Below are 21,380 nucleotides of genomic sequence, written 5' to 3'. Positions count from 1 at the left end.
AGCCAGGATGGTCTCCATCTCCTGACCTCATGATCCTCCCGCCTCAGCCTCCCAAAGTGCTGGGATTACAGGTGTGAGCCACCATGCCCAGCCTAATGTGAATTTTTATTTTTAAACAATTGCATTAAAATATTATTTATATTAACTATGGGGACTTTTGGAGCCCCCTTAAAATTTGCACTTGAAGTGGGAGCCCCACTTGTGTCACTCATAGTCCAGCCCCGATTTTAGGATGGGGATGGAGGCAAAGGCATCAGGCAAGTAATGAAGCAAAGGTTTATTTTTTGGTGTCCAGATTATCCATAGTTCATTCATGAAAATCTGTGTCTTTCTATTTTTCTCCTTTCTGCAAATGTCCCTGCCTCGGCTCATCAGCCAGTTAGCTCCTAGAAAGCTGGGGTCATCTCGTATTCCCAGCAAGTACCCAGCACAGTGCTGGTTCAGAGCAGGTGCTCCACACACATTCCTGGAATGAGACGGTACAGAAATGGCTCTCGGGAGCCTCAGATGCTGCTGGGAGTAAGTGATCCATGACCTTACCACTAAGAGGAGAAACTTTTTCTCAAAGCATTTATAAATACTCCCTCCACCCCTCACTCTACAAATAGGGTGATCAACACGTACTGCTTGCTCGTTCTGCTAATGATTAAAACAAGTTTATTTAATTTGATTTGCATTTTGTTGATTCTTTTACATTTGTTTCTCACTGGAGGTGAAGATCTCTCCCACTTGTGAAGAATGCGATGCACTATTCCTGGCCAGAAGTGAGGAGAAGGGCTGTGGTGTTTAGCCGGGGACCAGAGCGCTGCAATATCTTACATTTGGTCTTAGGGACCGGAAGAGTGGACAGAGGCGCCGGGACCAGAAGCAGAGGTCAGAGTAGAAGGAGAGTGTCTCTCCTTTTATAGATCACTCCCTTGGTCACTCAGCGTGCGTGCTGCTTTGAAGACCTAGCCTTGTGGTTCTCAATCCTGGCATTACAATTCCTTGGGAAGCTTTTTATTTATTTTTATTTATATTTATTTATTTATTTATTTGAGACCGAGTCTCACTCTGTTTCCGAGGCTGGAGTGCAGTGGCGTGATCTCCGCTCACTGCAACCTCTGCCTCCTGAGTTCAAGCAGTTCTCATGCCTCAGCCTCCCGAGTAGCTGGGACTACAAGCATGAGCCACCATGCTTGGCTAATTTTTTTTTATTATTATTATTTTTAGTAGAGACGGGGTTTCACCATGTTGGCCAGGTTGGTCTTGAACTCCTGACCTCAGGTGATCACCTGCCTCGGCCTCCCAAAGTGCTGGGATTACAAGCGTAGGCCACCGCGCCTGGCCCCCTGGGAAGCTTTTTAAAAAGGCCAATGAAAGGGTCTGACCCTAGAGATTCTGATTGAAATGGTCTTAATAGGCCTGGGCATTGGGATTTTTTATAAGTTCCTGAGTGATCTTTTCAAAATTGTGGCAAAATATATGTAACATAAAATTAACCATTGTAGCCATTTTTTTTTTTCTTTTTGTTTTTTGAGAGGGAGTCTTGCTCTGTTGCCAGGCTGGAGTGCAGTGGCACAATCTCGGGCTCATTGCAACCTCCACCTCCTAGGTTCAGGCAATTCTTCTGTTTCAGCCTCCCGAGTAGCTGGCACTACAGGCGCATGCCACCATTCCCGGCTAATTTTTGTGTTTTTAGTAGAGATGGGGTTTCACCATATTGGTCAGGCTGGCCTTGAACTCCTGACCTAAGGTGATCCACCCGCCTCGGCCTCCCAAAGTGCTGGGATTACAGGCATGAGCCACCGTGCCCAGCCAGCCATTATTAAGTATACAGTTCAGTGGCATGAAATACATTCTTACTGTTGTGCAGCTGTCACCACCATCCATCTCCAGGACTCTTTCATCTTCCTGAACTGAAACTCTATATCCATTAAAAAATAGCCTCCCATTCTTCCCTCCCCAAGCCCCTGGCAACTTCTACGTTCTGTCTCTGTGAATTTGCTTATTCTAGATACATCAGATATAAGTGGAACTGTATAGTATGTATCCTTTTGTGATCGGCTTATTTCACTCACCATAATGCCCTTGAAGATCATCTACCTTGTAGTGTGTGTCAGAATTTCCTTTTTTTAATGCTGAATAATATTCCATGCATACCACATTTTGTTTATCTGTTCATCCGCTGATGGACACTTGGGCTGTTTCCATGTTTTGGCTGTTGTGAATAATGCTGCTATTGGTAGGGATGTTTAAACATCTAGTTTCTGCTTTTAAAATTTGAGTATACCTACAAGTGGAACTGCTGAATCATATGGTGATTCTATATTTCCCCCAACAGCTGTGCCATTTTATATTTCCACCAGCAATGCATGAGGGTTCCAAATGCTCCATGGCCTTGCTGACATTTATTTTCCTATTTTTTATGAAAACCGTTCCTAATGACTGTGAAATGGTATCTCATGGTGGCTTTGATTTGCATTTCTTGAAAGACTAATGACGTTGAGCATCTTTTTATGTGCTTGCTGATTAGTTCTTTGTAAGTCTTCTTTAGAAAAATGTCTATTCAATTCTTAGCCCATTTTCAATTGGATTGTTTGGTTTTTGTTGTTGAGTTGTAGGAATTCTTTATGCATTCTGGATATTGATACCTTATCTGATATATTCTTTGCAAATATTTTCTCTCATTCTGTAGATTGCCTTTTCGCTCTCTTGATAGTGCTTTTTTATGTAGAAAAGTTTTAAATTTTGATGAAGTCCAGTGTATCTATTTCTTTTTCTTTTGCTGCCCGTGCTTTGGTGTCAACGTCACCTGCGTGACTTTAATACGGGACCAAGGTTGAGAATATTGGCTGAGGCAGACGGGAAGGAGGTGAACCCTTCTCTGGAAAGTGACAATACCTTGCTGAAGTCCAAATGAACTGAGCCTTTCTCCCATGTAGCATTTAGAGCTCAGAAATTCTTCCACAAGCACAGACTCAACTGACTCTCACAACTTGTAAGTGATAGGCAATGTAGGTGTGGTTGGCCCAGTTTTATGGTTATTTTAAGGGATGGTCATCCCAGCTGGAGCCTGACAGCCTGAGACACAGACATATCTGGGCTTGTCTGATGAGTTTATATGACCATTAAGGGACAGAAATGGGGGTAGAGGTGGACAGCAGCATGCTGGCTGACCCCACCTGGCTCCATGGTCAGAGTCTGAGCCTGGTGAGAGAAGAGAAGCTCCAGACAAAAGCTAGAAGAGCTGTTTCCAGGAGGCAATGACAAAAGCTGTTTCTGTGACACATGCTACTTCCCATGGGGCTGTTCTGATGGACGCTAACCTAGAAGGTTCCTCAGCAGATCAGCACACAGCTTGGGCACATTAGGAGCACTGTGGCCTCACCCGTGATTAGGAACATGGTACTTGGGGGCAGCAATGGCACCTGGCACTAAGGAACCTATTGGTGAATCTGTGTGGGACACCTCCTGGAGATGCTAAAAATGCCCAAGAGGCACTGCACAAGGCGCTGGGATCTTATGTGGGCAGGTGGCAACAGAAACTGGGGCAGTTTGGATTATTGTTCTTAATGAGACCCATTTCTGCCCTTGAATTTACATGTACTTGAGGAGTCAGGGATCTAGAGACGGGAAATGACTTCCCAAGGTCTCTATAGTAGACATCTATTTTTAGAATCTGCCCTCCTGATAGTACCCCAATTTTCCTTTTGGAAAAACCACTCATCTCCTATTCTCAGCCCATGGAACTTGAGTTGTCCTGACTCTATCCTCAGTTCAAGGACGGGCATAAAAATCTGCTGGCCAGGCAGAGCAGCACATCCTTCTGGCATCAGATGTTGAGTCAGGCTGGGCATATAACTAACCAGGAACAGTGAGAAGCAATCCTAACACTTTGGCTGGGACTCTTAAGAAAAAGCATTTTCTCTTTTCTGCTGAAATTGGAACCATGAAGAAGGCAGCCTGGATCTGCCAGTGACCATCCTGCCAGCATGAGAACCACCTGTCTGAGAATGGTGGTGACAGCAGAAAGCAGAACCAGGAGAGGGAGAAATGAACCCTGAGATATCGTTGGAGCCCCTGGATTAAGCCAGACCAGAAGCCAGCCCTACTCCTAGAATGTCAGTTATAAGAGCCAATCAATTTCTATTTGTGCCACAACAATTTGTGCCAGGTCATCTACCGTTTGCATCTGGAAGAGTCTTGATGTCATAGCTCATCACTATCTCCACCTCCTCTTCCCTTCAGCCAAGTTGAACTTCATGCTTTATTTCCCACAGAGTGTCACAGAACTGTACAGAATCCCAGCCCAAGTGGTCCTTCTGCCCCAAGCTAAAAAACAGAGGTGCTAATTAGGTTTTCACTCTTTGGTTCTCCACTGGCCACTGGAAGCTCCAGGGCCCCCTTTATGTCTCTCATTGAACCACAAACCAGCAAGGACCTGATTATGTCGTGTCTGTCCTTTTAGACTCAAGTGACAATGATAGCCTGACCTCAGAGAGAAGTGAAAAGCACCAGCCTCATCCTCCAAGCAACCAGATTCATTCATGGAGTGTGGTGGAAAGAGTATTGGAGTAAGACATTGAGCCCTTTGGTTATATTCCTGGAACACTCTGGACTGGACCCACAGGGTCCTTTATCTCCCACTGAACAAGCGCCTATATATAGCCCACTATGTCTACATGGGAGAAGTGTCTTGGGCAGATGATTCTAATAATAATCCTTCTCCTCCCAGAACCTCTGGGCTCATGCCTTATAGCCTCCCTCCCCTTTCCAGCTCTGACACTGTGCTATCCTAGAGTTCTCTATCCTGCTGTGTCCAGGTCAAAACTATTGGAGAAACCTGGTGTAATCAAAAGGACTCCAGTTTAAGTACCAACTCCTACTCAACACTTCCTGGCCTCAGTATCGTCATCCGTACTATGGAGACAACAACATCTCCATCAATGAAATAGTGACGGCAGAGTCTACCATGGTGCATGGCTCCTAAGTGTTTATTCTCATGTTTGCTCTCCACACAGAGGAGTGCTCTCTGGCAGTGGTGGTTGTGTCATCTCTGTGGCTAAAGTGGGGTCTGGAGGCATCACCACACCACCAACTGGAGACTCCCCAGCCTCGAGAGGTTGCAGACAGGTCAGTCAAGAATCCAGGGCATCCATGCATTTTTCCGACCTAATCTTGGAACTTGAGGCTGGAGAATAAATGGACCTTCAAAGCAACAAACCCAAGGATCTTGGAGAACCCACTGATGGAGTTCCTGGGTATCCCAGGCCCTGGAGCTTTGAGGAGGCAGTGGGGGGCTGGTGGGTAGCCCTGACCTGACCTCGGATCCTCAGCTGGCCGCCCCTGAGCAAGCTGCTTCCTGTCAGTGGGACTCCTTTTCCTTGTCTCTAAAACAAGGGGCTTTAGGGCCATCTGCGGCTCTGCCTTCACCTCTTACTATATTGAAGCTGAACTCGTCATTGTTCCCTGAAACCTCAAAGGCTCCCTGTATTTCTCATCTCCATAGATGGCACTGCTGTTCACCCACTGCCCCAGCTACAGACCTGGCTGCCATTACTGCCCTCCCACCTCCTCCCCGCTCAGCCAGCCAGGTGGATGCTACCTCCTAAATGTATCCTTATTGGGTCTGGTCCTCTTCACCCCATTGCCTTTCCCCTGGCCCAGGCCATCTGGGTGACTGCAAAAGCTTATTCATCAGGCTCCCTGCCCCTAAGGAGCCCCCAATCACTCCCCTCTGACTTATTTTAGCCTGCTGGGGACTTCTCTTACAAACATAAAACCTTCCTACTTCCAACTCCACAGTGGCACCGCCGCCCCCACGGTGAGCCCCCAAGTGCTTACCACGGGCTGCAGGGAGGGCTTTGCATGGTCCAGCCCCCACCCACCTTTTAGGCTCTGCTCACACTTTGCTCTCCCTCCTCCTCCTACCCTCCAGCCACCCTGACCTCCTCCTGGAACTTGAAATGGTCGTTCGTGCCTCAGTGGCTCTGTGTTGGCCGCCTTCTGTTTGAGCCTTCCCCACCCCACCCCGTCCCCACCTCGTGTGCAGTGGGTCTGAATTTAAATCTCCCTTCGACAGGGATGTGGTCCCTGATCCCCCCCTGACAAGTCAGCCCCTTCCACTGTGTCCTCCCCTGCTGCTCTGCATGTTTCCATGGTAACCTGGGCCACTGGTCATGGCCTCCTTCCAGCTCCATTGCCCCCTCTGGACCGTGAGCTCCACGAGAGCAGGACTGCGTCAGGCTCATTCGGCACCAGAGCAGTCCAGCCTAGGGCTGCCATCGCAGCACAACCTTGTCTTTGAGGTGCGGCCGACAGAAATCATTTCCTTTCCAGGTGAAGGATGACCAGCAGCCATGTGCCCAGCTCAGCTTACATTTATTGGAAACTGCTTACCCAGCACTCCACAAAGGAGCTTAGAGCGGGGTGACACTTAGGACTCCTATGGCCTAATCCTGGGATTAGCACAGGGCCATGGGCTGGTGGGCAGAGGGAGGGGTGGGATCGGGGATGATGGGAGGGATGCTGAAGACTCAGGAAGAAGGAACTAGTGGGTCACTACAGATGCTTCAGTTTGGCAGGGAGCTGTGCTGTGGGCTTGTGTTCAGGCCTTTCTCTTGGCCCTGGGGTGGATGTGTGCATGTGCGTGTGTGTGTGTATGTGTGTGTGTGCACACACGCTCACGGGTGTCGTGTGAGTGATGGGTGGAGGGAGGACAACTGAGCAGTTGGCATCAGGCATTCTTTATCTTTTCCTTCACTTTTTGAGGCTCAAACTGGATCAGTCGCAGAATTTCCTTATTGGCCAGGGTCCCCTCGATGAATTCTTTCTCCGTAAGTTTATCTGTGCATTGGGAAAAAATATATACATACATAAAACAGCCAGGATTGATAGCCAAGCAAGCTGCGATGAGGCTGACATCCAGCCAGTCTCCCCAGTGTGAATGTATCTATTATGAAAATATTGAATACTCAGTGGCCCTGAGTATTCAATATTCTCCCACCCTGATCCAGACACCCACCTCCTTTCCCATGACCCTTGGAGCTCCCTGGGGACCAGCAAAAGGCGGTGAATGACTGGTACTGGAGGGGGCCCCGAGATGCCAATCTTGTGCTATGTGCCTCTTCCGATCGGCTTGGTGCCCCTGCCTTGCTGGTTATTAAATACTTCAATCATGAATATTAATTGTTATTCTATTTTCTGTATTAGCTCAAGTTTCAAGGATCAAGTTCAGGAGCTTCTGGGGTTCTGAGCATAGCAAAACAATCTAGGTGTCAGGCCCAGAGTCTCAGCCGAGAAGCAGGGAACAACGTCCCCATAGACATAGGGGTGAGAAGTGAGGGGCCCAATGAGATCACGCCAGGGGGAGTGTGGCTTGCAGAGAGGTCTCTTTGGCACCTGTAGCACACAGGCAGCCCCTGATTCCTGGCTGACAACTCCGCCAAGACCCCTTCCTATGCATCCATCCCTGCAACCCCCAGTCTCATCTGCCTCCTTATTTGGGATCAGGACTGAGACAGCCTTGTTGCAGCCACACCCAGTTTTCTGGTGTTTTTATCAGGTGATTTACTGTATTCAGATCAGTCCAGTTAAATGCACGGTCCTGGGCCCAGATGCTACTGTGCTTGGAGCCAAGGTCCCCACGGGGAGCGGAGGTGGGGTGTACAATAGAAGAGCATGAGATGAAGTCCCTCCCTGGGAAACTGTTGATCTGGCGGGGAAGGCAGTCACACACAGAAATACCTCTTGCATGAGACAGATGCTCCTTTCTGTTGTATGTTCACAGTGCCTAGCACAGAGTTGGTGCTCAACAAACCTTTGCTGAACTGAATGTGATTTCTGACTTATGCTCTGGGCGTTTTTGGATACCCTTAATCCCTTCTGGGTTAGGATCCAGGATGGCTTCCTGCATAAGCCTTGGGTTTTAATATCCCAGCCACCCCACAGAGAGCTCACAGAGAGCCCGAAACTCCCACCATCAAAGCCTGACTGCCGTGAGGCATTGTCTCCCGATGGGCCATGTGGAAACACATACAGCATGTCACAAACAGGAGTAACACGTCAGCCTCTGACATCATGCCCTCCTGGGGTGTTCACTGGGGCGGTTTCCAGATGAGCAAACAGCAGAACACAGGGCTCAACACATGAACAGACCCAGAGGGAGGTCAGGAAGCCAATTAAGGAGCCAGTGGGCGAAGTGCCGAAAGAAGGCATCTTGGCAGCCAATGTCTGTGCAAGGAGGAGAAAGTGCTCAAAGGAGAGGTGCCAATCAGGGCCGATGACGGAAAGGTGGGTAAAGTACCAAGGCCTGAATTTAAGGAGGCACTCACTTTGAGGTCCTGTGAGTGCCTTGTTGATCCCTGAGAACGAGCGCCTCCTTAAATTCTGTATCCTATGTCCCTCCTACCCCAATGACCTTCATGCTTCTCTTATTACATTTGTTGGCAGATTAGGAGGGGCAGGATCATTTCTCTCTGCCCTTATTTAGCATCCTGCTCAGGTTTTTCTTCTTGACCCCAGTAGGAGACTGCCCCCAGAGGTCACCAAAGGGGTTAATACAGGACCCTTCGATGTGTTTGGGCCACGCTGTGTTTTATCAATTGAGACACATTGCATTTTTTAAATCTCCATGGCTGGCTTCTCTTCAAAAAAAAATCATGATGTCTCAACCATGGGTTCCATATTCCCACATGGAATACGCTGGAAGCCATCAGACCTGAGGTGCACCCTGTGCTGTTTGCCAATCCGCACTGCTTGTAGATTACTGTCCACATGACTTGTTTTCATCATTCCTGCCCCTCCAGCCACTGGGTGTGGCTGCAACAAGGCTGTCTCAGTCCTGATCCCAAATAAGGAGGCAGATGAGACTGGGGGTTGCAGGGATGGATGCATAGGAAGGGGTCTTGGCGGAGTTGTCAGCCAGGAATCAGGGGCTGCCTGTGTGCTACAGGTGCCAAAGAGACCTCTCTGCAGTATTTGCAGCCCCAGCCTAATACCAGCTCCTTTACCGCATCCTTCTTGTGCTGGCCATGAGCATCACAGACACACAGCCCCAGCAGCCAAGGGCTGGAGTCCATCACTGCCTACAATGCAGGATCACGCTTCCTGAGGGCTGCTTCCTGCCACTGACTGACAGGGCAGGAGCACCAAGACTGACAGGGACACTGAGGACACCCCGTCGACTCTGTCAACACTTCCTCAGAATGCACTGTCTCGGGCATTACTTACCTAACCTTCCTTTCTTTCCTAACCTTCCTTTCTTCCCCTCTCTCCCTGCCAGGGGTCAGATCTTCTTGGCAGTCTGATGGCTTTCTCAGCCTTCTCTCGATTCCTACCTGTTTTCCTTCATCAGCCTTTCCTCCTATAAATCTCTTGCAATCTCATTTAAATCTAATCCTATCTTGGTGGTGTTTCTCAGAGGACCCAAACCAACTTCCTAAAGTAAAACCATAGCAATTTAGATCCCACTGACTTGGGACTTGAAATTAATTCAAAGGTAGGGTGAGCTGAAGTTTGCTCTTGTTCTAATTGTACAGAAAACAGTTTTGGCTCCCGCTCACCCTTAAGGCCATTCCCCTGTCCAACCCTTCAGACAGCTCTAAAAATATACAGTGGAATGAGGTGTCCCTGTCCTGCCTGGACACTGTGACTCAGAAGAATAAATCTTTTGGGGTTCCCAGGGAATAGCCCATGGTTGAAAATCAAAGGCAACGAAGGAAAAGGAATTCACCATCATCATTCTTTCCGAAGTACTTCCAGATCTTCTCAGCTCGCTTTTCCGGCGTGTTTTCATCCTCTGGAAGGAGCTTCACGTCCTCGGGAGTGATCATTTTGAAAATAGCCTGTACCAAACAGAAAGAAAGAACTCGTTAGGAGGAACTTTAAGGGGTTGGCAACCCCGGAAAATCCACATCTTACACTGTACACAAAAATCTACTCAAAATGGATTAAAGACTTAAACATAAGACCTCAGACTGTCAAACTGCTGGAGGAAAACAGGGGAAAAGCTTCTTGATGCTGGTCTTGATAATTTTTTGGATATTACACCAAAAGCGCAGGCAACATAAACCAAAATGAACAAGCGGGATGACATCACACTAAAGAGCTTCTCCACATCAGAGGAAACAATGAACAAAATCAAAAGGTAACTTATGGGATGGGGGAAAACATTTGCAAACCATGTATCTTATAAGGGGTTAATATCAAAAATACATAAGGGGCCAGGTGCGGTGGCTCACGTCTGTCATCCCAGCACTTTGGAAGGACGAGGCAGGAGGATCACCTGAGGGCAGGAATTTGAGATCAGCCTGGGCAACAAAGTGAGACTCCATCTCTACAAGAGAAAATTAATTAGCAGAGGTGGTGGGCATGCCGACAGTCCCAGCTACACAGGAGGATGAGGATTGCTTGAGCCCAGGAGTTCTAGGCTGCAGTGAGCCGTTTTTGTACCTTTGAACTCTAACCTAGGTGACAAGCAAGACCCTGTCTCTTTCTATATATAATATACGCATTGTATATAATATATAAGGAACTCCTACAACTCAATAGCAAAAGACCAAATAACACAATTGAAAAATGGGCAAAGGAGGCTGGGCGTGGTGGCTCACGCCTGTAAATCCCAGCACTTTGGGAGGCTGAGGCGGGTAGATCACCTGAGGTTAGGAGTTCAAGACCAGCCTGGGCAACATGGTGAAACCCCGTCTTTATTAAAGACAAAATTAGCTGGGTGTGGTGGTGCATGCCTGTAGTCCCAGCTACTCGGGAGGCTGAGGCAGGAGACTTGCTTGAACCTGGGAGGTGGAGGTTGCAGTGAGCCAAGATCACGCCATTGCACTCCAGCCTGGGTGACAAGAGCAAAACTCTATCTAAAAAAAAAAAAAAGAAAGAAAGAAAATGGGCAAAAGACCCAAATAGACATTTCTCCAAAGAAGACGTACAAGTGGCCAGCAGGTATCAAGAAACCCATCACTGATCACCAGGGAAACATAAATCAATACCACAATGAGATATCACCTCACGCCTGTTAGAATGGCTGTAATAAAAAAGACAAGAAATAACAGGCATTGGCAAGGGTGTGGTGACAAGGGAACCCTGGTCCACTGTTGCTGGGAATGTAAAATGGTACAAACATTATGGAAGACACATCAGGGACTTTGGGTCACCTCCATCACAATGTCCCTCAGTGCCCGACCAGCCCGTGGGAGCAGATAGCAGTTATAATACAGATGTACAGGCCCCCACCTGATCTACTAAATCAAAATTCCTGGGTGTAGGACCTGGGCATCTGTATTTTTGAGGCCCTCATAAGGGACAGGGAATTCAGGGAAGAGACAAACAAGACTTTCGCTTCTTATTTTGTACCTTTCTGTACTGTGATTTTCTAACCATGTAAACATATTAACTTCACTTATTTAAAAAAATGAAAATAAGAAAGAAAAAGCTTCCTGATGCAAATATGACGGCAGTCCTGAGGTTGGAGTTTGGGAATCACTACCTCAGACCCTACTGCCTAGAGGTTTTAGAAGAGTAAACCTCTTCCTCTGGATTCATACTGTACCTCAGTTGCTCAGTAAGACTGACTTATGGCAATAACGGCTAACATTCTAACATTTGTTGAGTACTTAATAAGTGTCACTCCCCTTTCTTCTTTTCTTTTGTTTTCTTTTTTTTTTTTCCAGATGGGGTCTTGCTCTGTTGCCCAGGCTGGAGTGCAGTGGTGCAATCATGGCTCACTGCAGCCTTGACACGCTGGGCTCAAGCAATCCTCCCACCTTGGCCTCCAGAGTAACTGGGACTACGGGTGTGCACCACCATGCTCAGCAAGTTTCTTTGAATTTTTTGTAGAGACAGGGTCTCACTATGTTGCCCAGACTGGTCTCAAACTCCTGAGCTCAAGCAATCCTTTCACCTTGGCCCTGCAAAGTGCTGGGATTACAGGCATGGGCCACTATGCCTGGCCTAGGTGTCGCTTTTCTAAACATTTTTTACACCTAGTCTTCACAATAACCATATGAAGAAGGTATGATTGGCCCCATTTTATGGATGAAAAAAAATGGAGACAACTAACTTGCTGGAAGTCACCCAGCTAGGAGGAGAAGAGTGGAGATTTGAATCCAGGCATTTTGATTCTAGAATTGGTATCCTTGTGTTACGCCATAGCCCACTCACCTCATCACTGGAAGGTCTTGGAGAGCATTGGGCAAGGCTAGGGGAGGGAGAGAGAGGCATCAACAAGAACTTTTCAAAGGTCTTCCCATGGTACAGCAAGACCCTCATTTAACCTTCTGCTCAAGGACGGGTTCAGCGAAAGGCTTAGCTTTGGGCTCAAGGATCCCATCCTTCTCACCTCCCTCCCCTCTAATAAAGCAGTTGGGTATGCAATGTAGGGGAAGCATGAAGTGTCCCCAGACCTGTGAGATCAGGGAAAGGGACAAGGGTGCTCCATGCACCCTTCCAGCTCCAAGTTTCTAGGATTCCACTGGCTCAGGAACACCAGCGCCGGCTGGGTCCTGAAGGGACACCCAAGGGTGTAGGTGCTTGGATGCTGAGGGCAGGCAGGTATGTTGGGTGGCAGCTGGGAGGTTACTGGCTCTGGCCAGAGCCTTCTGCCTCCCTGGAGACACTTGTGAGCAAGGCAGGCAGGGGCAATAATGGCTGTGAAATTATCCTGGAGGGAAGGTCGATAGCTTTGAGAAGTTCCCCTTCAGCCCCCTGGTGCTGGAAAAAGGAGCAAGGAGACCAAAGCCAGCAGCCCAGGGCAGCGGCCTCACTGGCAGCCCTCAGGGCCCTGAGCTGGACGCAAGTGGAGGTGGTTCCTACACTCCTATCCGTCTGTGCAGGGCCTTGGGTACCATGTGCAGGTGTGCCAGCCAGAAGCCGGGAGTGATTGCCTGCCCACCCCACCTCCAACACAGAGGGACAGACCTTCAGGGCCTCGGGAAAGGCTGCAAAAATAATCAAATCCTCACCCTGGGCCCAGGAAGGTAAAATGGTTTTCCCACAGCAACACCGCTAGTTGGAGTCAGAGCTGGGACTAGAACGCTTCACTTGTGACTCCCCCAGTCAGTGCTCTGCCCATGAACTTGTAATCTGGTGAACAGCAGAGCCTTCTGCCACCTTGCACAGCCCCAGCCATTGATGGCCTCTCCCTCCCTCTCCTTTCTTCTTTCTTCCTTTCTCTCCTCCTCTCCTTCTCCTCCCTCCCTTCCTTCTTTCCTTCCCCTTGCTTCACCCTCTTTCCTTCCTGACTTCCACCTTCCCTCTCTCCCTCCCTCATTTCCCCCTCCTCCCTTTCCTCCTACTTTTCTTCAAGGAGTATCCATTTGTAGGCTTCTGCTGGGCCCCGCATTGTTTATGGCGCTCTGAAGACTTAGTCCCTGTCCCAGGCCACCCAGAGACCCCACAGCCAATTTGAGGGAGCTTTCTCTGCAGGCTGTGCCAAGATAACAATGAGGGAGACACACGCCTGCCGGAATGGGAGGCCCGACCTGAGCATTGAGGATAAGCCCATGAACCACAAGCCGCACACTTTGCTGTTTTATTTATGGTTTCTCCTAATAAGGGTGGAAAATTTTTGTGCATTTGTAATCATGCAAATGAAGGCATGATTACAAATGCATACAAAGTTATATAACATCTGAATAACAGTCTCTACTAACAGGAATGGAATTAGAATAATAAAGCAAGTGGCAGGGGCAGGGGAATTGAAAAAGAATACGTAAAAAAAAAAAAATCAAATGAAAGAAATTAGAACTGGTATAATAGGAGAGAAATGGAAACAACCCTAATGTCCAAAAACATAGGAATGTTCAATAATTTCCACATTTCCATAAGCCAGAATTCCAAGCAGCTATTAAAAGTGTTTTGGAAGAGATTGGGTGCAGAAGCTCACCCCTGTAATCCCAGCACTTTGGGAGGCCGAGGCGGGCAGATCACCTGAGGTCAGGAGTTTGAGACCACCCTGGCCAACATGGCGAAACTCTGTCTCTACTAAAATATGAAAATTAGCTGGGCGTGGTGGCGGGTGCCTGTAATCCCAGCTACTTTCGAGGGTGAGGCAGGAGAACTGTTCAAAACTGGGAGGTAGAAGTGGCAGTGAGCTGAGATAACGCCACTGCACTCCAGCCTGGGCGACAAGAGTGAAACTCTGTCTGAACCACAACAACAAAAAACTGTTTTGGAAGAATATGTAATGATATGGAAGGCACTCATGATAAAAGAGTAACTGAAAAATGGATGATAAAAATCGTATGTGAATATGTCATAGCTTTAACATTGTTTAAAAGTATATGGGTAAAAGACTGAAAAGGTATATACCGATATACTAAGAAAAGTTTCCCTTGGATGTTTTCCTTGGATGAGGCAATTTTCAATCTCTTTTGCCTAGGTTTCTAAATTTCATGAGTTACTTATACATTAGATAAACCATTTTCAAGACACCTACGAGGTTGGTGGAAAAGGAATTGTGGTTTTTGCCACTACTTTCACAACAAAGGATCTGACACAAGGACAGTATGGACGAGGGAGAAGGCGTGTTGGGAACCATGTGGAAGCGTGTATACCTCACAGGGAACCTGTCAGGAGCCGGGGAGCCATGCTGTGCATGGCAAGTGCGGGCTCAAGGGTGGTACGGGCGATCCGCCCCACGTTGGGGAGAACATGAGAACGAGAACTCAGAGTTCATGCCCCCAACTTTGACCTCTTTCTACTTTATATTTGAAGCATATTGTGTGCTTAGAATGAACAGCGATTCAAGTTGAATGTGTACTGCCGAAAATTTCAAAGGATATTTTAACAAAGGAAGGAAGAAACAAGGATGGAGAGAAAGAAAAAATGTAAATACAGTCATGTGTCACTCAGAGACAGGAATACATTCCGAGAAACACATCTTTAGGCAATTTCCATGTGGGAACGTCATAGACAGTCCTCGCACAAACCCAGATGGCAGAGCCTACTACATCCCTGGGCTCCACGGTCCAGCCTTTTGCTCCTATGCTACAAACCTGTGCAGCATGTGACTGTCCTGAGTGCTGCAGGCAGTTGTCACATGATGGTAAGTATCTGCACATCTAAACATAGCTAAACATGTGGTAAAAATATAGTATAAAGATAAAAAATGGGCCAGGCACTATGGCTCATGCCTGTAAATCCCAGCACTTTGGGAGGCTGAGGTGAGTGGATTGCCTGAGGTCAGGAGTTCGAGACCAGCCTGACCAACATGGTGAAACCCCGTCTCTACTAAAAATACAAAAATTAGCCGGGCGTGGTGGTGGGCACCTGTAATCCCAGCTACTCGGGAGGCTGAGGCAGGAGAATCGCTTGAACCCGGGAGGCAGAGGTTGCAGTGAGCCAAGATTGCACCATTGCACTCCAGCTCTGGGCTACAGAGTGAGACTCCATCTCAAAAAACAACAACAACAACAACAACAACAAAACACCAAGATACAAAATGGTAGAGCTGTCTAGGACACTTACCATGAGTGGAGCTTGCAGGATTGGGAGTTGCTCTAGGTGAGTCAGTAAGCGAGTAGCGAGTGAATGTGAAGAACTAGGACATTACCGTCCACTACTGCAGACTTTATAGATACACTTAGGCTACACTAAATGCATTTGAAAAATAAAGTAACTGTGCTATGACATCACTAGGCAATAGGAAGTTTTCAGCTCCATTACAATCTTATGGGACCACAGTGGTATATATGGTCCATAGATGACCCAAACATCGTGAAGCAAAGCATAACATGGCTGTATTGGGAAACATTCAGATTCTGCTTCAGGAAGACAACGAAGCTGTGGGTAAGTGCCCACCCCTCTATCAATATCAGCCTCTTGGAGCACCACGCTCTCAGAGCCAGTGGCCTGAATCCCCCGCTCCACCCACAGCTCCACTCACTCTGCAGCAAGGGGCCCCCAGCCCCAAGTGACCCCAGCGCCGCCCAGCCAGAAGGGGAGAGGGGAGACTGACCATGACGATCTCCAGCACTTCATTCTTGCTGATGGTCCCGTTACCATCCACGTCGTAGAGGGAGAAGGCCCACTCCAGCTTCTGGTTGGTCTTGCCTGCGGAGGTCATATGCAGGGCGATGACGTACTCCTTGAAGTCCAGGGTGCCGTCGAGGTTGGAATCGAAGCTGCGGAACACATGCTGGGCATAGGCCTTGGGGTCAGTGTCAGGGAAGAACTTGGCGTAGATGCTCTGGAACTGCTGCTGGGTGATGCGGCCACTGGGGCAGTCCTTTAGGAAGGACTGGTACCAGGAGCACAGCTCCTCCTCTGAGAACTTGGTGTTCAGCTGCAGCTCCTCCAGGATCTCCTTGGACAGGGCCCCACTTTTGCTGTTCCCCATGGGTGAGGAAGAGTGGGCAGCGGCTGTGGAGTCGCTGGGTGGGTGGGACGTGCGTGGTCCCCTGGCCGCAGGCTGGCGCTCAGGGCTGGTGTGAGCTAAAGATGGAGATACTGGTGGCTTAGGAGGATTTGCGACCAGTTCTTCGCAATCCTTGAAGGGAGGAGGGGCCCAGGAGCTTTGTGGAGGTGGGTAGGTGCTCCCAGAACCCTACTGAGATTAAAATAAAGAGCCCAGGGCAGGCAGGTAATTCATCTCGGCCTCCTGGGAGGATACTAGAACAGCACAGGAAGTTGGAATCTTCAGAGCTGGGGCCTCCTGCACCCCCAGCCCCAGCCCTCTAATGGCAGCCACATTCCCTGTTTCTCTTCCTCACTAACTGAGCATCTCAGGGCGGGGCTGGCATTTCACATCAAGCCCTAGAATATAGTGGTTAGAAGCACAGGCTCTGGGGCCAGCATGGGTTCAAGTCCCAGCTTGGCTACTTAACTAGCCGTGTGGCCCCAGGCATGTTTCTTCACCTCTTTCCACCTGGGACACTCTTCTAACCCTTCACTGCAGTCTCATCTCCGCTTAAATGTCACCTGCTCAGCCAGGCCTATACTGACCCTCTATAGCACACCCCCCACTGTCTTCGGCATGCCCCATGTCCCCTCACCGGAATGAAAGCTCCAGGAAGGATAGGATTTTGTCTGTGATGCATTTCCATTTCCAGAACCTGATAGGCTTGGACCCCCATTAAGCCTTTCTTGAATAAATGGGCATCATAGCATCTACCACACTGTCACTGTGAGGCTGATGTGAGTCAGTATGTGTGACACACTTAGAACCTGGCACACGGCTAATGCTAAACACTCATTTTGTTATTGCCCATCAGTCACAGGGAGTGAAGGTGAACTGCCTGCAGGGACCAACAGGGGGCAGCCAGGCCTGTGTCACCTCGGGAAGGGGCTGCCAGCGAACGTGGTCACAGGGGAATGTGAGATTTTTTTTTTTTTTTTAAATTAGTCAAGAGAAATCCAGAAATCAGAATTTTCGATGCAATTTCCATACTTTTCAACTCTGGCAATTAATTTGAAATTTAAAAAAACACGGCTGGGCGCGATGGCTCACGCCTGCAATCCCAGCACTTTGGGAGACCGAGCAGGGTGGATCACTAGGTCAGGAGTCTGAGACCAGCCTGGTCAACATGGTGAAACCCTGTCTCTACTAAAAATACAAAAAATTAGCTGGGCGTGGTGGCGGGTGCCTGTGATCCGGGCTACTTGGGAGGCTGAGGCAGGAAAATCGCTTGAACCCGGGAGGCAGAGGTTGCAGTGAGCCGAGATCGCACTCTTGCACTCCAGCCTGGGCGACAGTGCAAGACTCCGTCTCAAAAAAACAAAAGAAAACAAAACCAGAAACAAAAACAAAATCACAAAACATGGTGCGGGCCAAACAAAATCTATCTGCGGCTCCATGGCAGGCTGCAGGGTGTCCATCCGCAGCAGACTTGGAGTGAGCAGGCAAGAAAACGTGTTTGCTGAGTGAATGGGTAAATAACTGAGTGATCAGAGACAGGGAGCTGTGCAAAGGCAGGCTTCGCGTCCCTGCAGCGCAGCAGGGAGTATCAAGCATGAGGAAGCACCCTAGTAAGGATGCTGCACACCTGGATTCTTGTCACCCAGAGGGAAGGGAGGGTGGGCGTGCACATTCCTTAGCGGAGGGCAGTGCTCGAGGGGACACACTCAGAACCCCAGCCTTGCCGCCGTGGAGAGTTGTCTTTTTTTGCCCTGGGGTATGAAGTATGAAGAATAAACCCCACAGTCTCCAGGCAGGTAAAGTGGTTTTTTTTTTTTTGTTTGTTTTTTTTTTTTTAAAAGACAGAGTCTCTCTCTGTTGCCCAGGCCGGAGTACAGTTGCGCAATCTTGGCTCACTGCAATCTCCGCCTCTTGGTTTCAAGCAATTCTCCTGTCTCAGTCCCCTGAGAATCTGGGACTACAGGTGTCTGTCACTAAGCCCAGCTAATTTTTTTTTTTTTGTATTTTTAGTAGAATTGAGGTTTCACCATATTGGTCAGGCTGGTCTCGCAAACTCCTGACCTCAGGTGATCCGCCTGCCTTGCATCTCAAAGTGTAAAGTAGGGATTTTAGCCTACTTACTAACAGGCTAGTGGCAGGAGAAGGTAGGTCCCTGCTGCTGGGAGAAAGCCACCTCCCAGGCCCACTTGATATCATTCTGGAAGGAGCGAGAGGTTCAGGCACCGAGGGGCAGACTCATCTCTCCCAGCTACTCTGCACGCTACAGTTTCAGAGACATCTCAGGAAACCTGCATGTTGGGGGATGTGTATGAACTTTCTAATTTTTTTCCATCACTTTGTGAGGTTTTGTTTTTTGTTTTGTTTTGTTTTGTTTTTTTGAGACAGAGCCTCGTTCTGTTGCCCAGGCTGGAGTGCAGTGGCACGATCTCGGCTCACTGCAACCTCCACCTCCCAGGTTCAAGCGATTCTCCTGCCTCAGTCTCCTGAGTAGCTGGGATTACAGGCACTCACCACCATGCCCGGCTAATTTTTGTATTTTTAGCAGAGATGGGATTTCACCATGTTGGTGAGGCTGGTCTCGATCTCCTGACCTCATGATCTGCCTGCCTCAGCCTCCCAAAGTGCTGGGATTACAGGCGTGAGCCACTGCGCCCAGCGATAATATTACTTCTGAATAGGAGTATCTAGGTTTTCACCATCCTATAGTGTGCATTTATTCTCAAGAGCAGTTAGAAACAGGACAGTCACCAGCCTTCAAACAAACAAACGAACCAAGCAAGCCCAAGCCACACCTTGGAATCGCATTCACTTCCAGAGCTTTCTTGCAGCCCTGAGGCAGCCCTGGGGATGGAGGGAGAGTGAGGTCAGAGGCCTCGGCCCCTTGCTCTGAGCCACTAGTAGGAGGCGACTAGAAGTGCCTCCTGGATCACAGCCCTGTCCACATCAAGCCTGCAGCAGATGAGGCGAGGCCAGTGTTACAGGTGAGACGTAGGGCCTCCCAAAGGCACGTCGCCAGCCTGGGGTCACATGGTTGCTAAATGGCAATGCCAGGAGGAAGGAAAGTCCAGGTCTGCCAGGCTGTCTGTTTAGGCTTCCTTTGTCTACATCACAGGAGGCCTGAGCCTAGAGGACAAGTAGGTGAGGGTGTGGGGTTGCCATGGCAATGAAAGAGGCCCTGGCCGAGGCAGAAGGCAGCCAGAGCCCTCCAAGTCTCTGCTGTCCTCTCCAGGCACAAGGAGGAAGGAGCTGGACCCAGGTCGGAAGCAGCCTGGTACAGTCCACATTCTCCAGGTTGCTGTGCCCAGGAGGGGCCTCAGGGGATCGCAGGCAGCTGTGTTGATGCTCAGAGCAAGGGGTCATGACCTGGAGGTTTGTTTGAAAACCTGCATAAACATGTTCTATCAGAGGAAGAGCTTATGCTCCTTAGCCAAACAAGCTGTTGGAGATGATGTATTGTGAGACGATTTGTTAAGTCTGAGCTGGGGCCATAAGCTCTCCCAAACCCCAAAGACTTCTCTAGAGGAGAAGGCTTCATCTCCAGGCAGAGGATCCCAGTTTGCATCTCGCTCTCCTCGCTGCACTGAAAGATGCTTCCCAGAAGCTGGCCCTATCCCCTCAAGCAGGAGCTCCATCTCGGCTGTTAGCTGGGACCCAGACCCCACCCTTTCCCCATTGCTCGACCTTGCCTTTTATGAGCTGAAGACCAAGATGACCCTCCTGCCCTCTGACTTGGAGCCAGCACCTGCAGAGAAGTCTGCATTGAGAGGGAAAAGGGGGTATGGAGAAGGTGGCGGGGGAGACAGAGAATGGGGAAGGACCCTCCTCCCACAGCTGTCCCCATGGCAGAAAGTGACAATCCATCACTTTGATGACTTGGATTGAGGTTCTTGGCATCATTCTCAGTGTTTCTCTTTCAGTCACAACCCTCTCCAATCTATCAAGAAATTATCTTGACTCTACCTTCAAGGTGCAGCCAGAACCAGACCATTCTTCTTGCCTCCTTTGCACCTGCCTCAGGCAGGCAGCGTCACCTCTGCCTCCTAATAGCTCTTCCTGCTTCTGCTCTTGTCCCCTTACAGCCCCGCAGTGAGCCCCATAGCCATGAAATCAGGTCATGCACGATGCCTGCCCACTTCTTCCCGTCAAAGCCAAAAGCCTGCAACAGGCAGCACTGGCCCTCAATCCACCATTTCTTGCAGGTGCCCTTTGGCACCCCCAAGAAGGGACGAAAAGGGGTGGATGCCCTTTGTCTCTCTGCTAAGTCATCAGAGGTAAAATCATCACCAATCCCAAGAGCCTGGGGGGAATGCTGAGACAGTCGTTCGAAGAACGTGGCAGCCCTCCACATTCCTCATCTGCTCTTCCCTCCTCACTCCCTCCACTCCAGCCAGGCTGGCCTCAGAAACATGAGCATCTCTTCTGCTTGGAACATTCTCCTCCGGTGACCTTCTAGGGTCCCTCCCAGGTCTCCTTGTCTTTGATCAAATATCACCTTCTCAGTGAGGCCACTCAAATGACCCTGTTGAATACTGCAACATTGCCACCCTCACCCTGTCCTGTTTTTCTTTTCCACAACACTTAACACCGTTCACACCCACATCACAGAACGTAGTAGGTCTATTGTTTTTGTCTGCTAGAATGTCAGCTCCCTGAGAGCAGGGCTCTCCCTGATGTGTTCCCAGGACCTAGAGCAGTGTCTGGTATATACCAGATGCTCAGTAATTACTGAATGAATAAATGGATGGGGCTGAACTTGGTGACTCACGCATATAATCCCAAGACTCTGGGAGGCCGAGGCGGACGGCTCACCTAAGGTCAGAAGTTCGAGACCAGCTCGGCCAACATGGCGAAACCCTCTCTACTAAAAATACAAAAATTAGCCGGTCAAGGTGAGGCACGCCTGTAGTCCCAGCTACTCAGGAGGCTGAGGCAGGAGAATCACTTGAACCCGGGAGGCGGAGGTTGCAGTGAGCTGAGATAACGCCACCACACTCCAGCCTAGGTGATAGAACAAGACTCTGTCTCAAAAAAA

General features: G+C 49.1%; 1 protein-coding gene across 1 annotated transcript; it reads right to left on the bottom strand.

The window, feature by feature from the left end:
* Window positions 1-6,346: 6,346 nt before the first annotated feature.
* On the bottom strand, window positions 6,347-21,186 carry RCVRN (recoverin). Its single transcript, XM_017849284.1, has 4 exons — window positions 19,141-21,186; window positions 15,950-16,425; window positions 9,716-9,827; window positions 6,347-6,828 (listed from the first exon to the last, which is right to left on the bottom strand). Exons 1-4 carry the CDS (start codon window positions 19,151-19,153, stop codon window positions 6,719-6,721), a joined length of 711 nt encoding a protein of 236 aa, XP_017704773.1. The 5' UTR covers window positions 19,154-21,186; the 3' UTR covers window positions 6,347-6,718.
* Between the last annotated feature and the right edge of the window lie 194 nt (window positions 21,187-21,380).

Source organism: Rhinopithecus bieti, unplaced genomic scaffold (assembly GCF_001698545.2).
Source record: "Rhinopithecus bieti isolate Rb0 unplaced genomic scaffold, ASM169854v2 scaffold_31527, whole genome shotgun sequence".
Taxonomy (NCBI): Eukaryota; Metazoa; Chordata; class Mammalia; order Primates; family Cercopithecidae; genus Rhinopithecus; species Rhinopithecus bieti.
This window is presented reverse-complemented; position numbering and strand designations above follow the sequence as displayed.

Excerpts from the sequence above, each read along its gene's own strand:
- RCVRN (XM_017849284.1), bottom strand. Across the intron at positions 9,828-15,949 it reads AAGTGCTGGAGATCGTCATG|GCTATTTTCAAAATGATCAC; the intron begins GTCAGTCTCCCC and ends TGTTTGGTACAG. Across the intron at positions 6,829-9,715 it reads CTTCGGAAAGAATGATGATG|ATAAACTTACGGAGAAAGAA; the intron begins GTGAATTCCTTT and ends CCCAATGCACAG.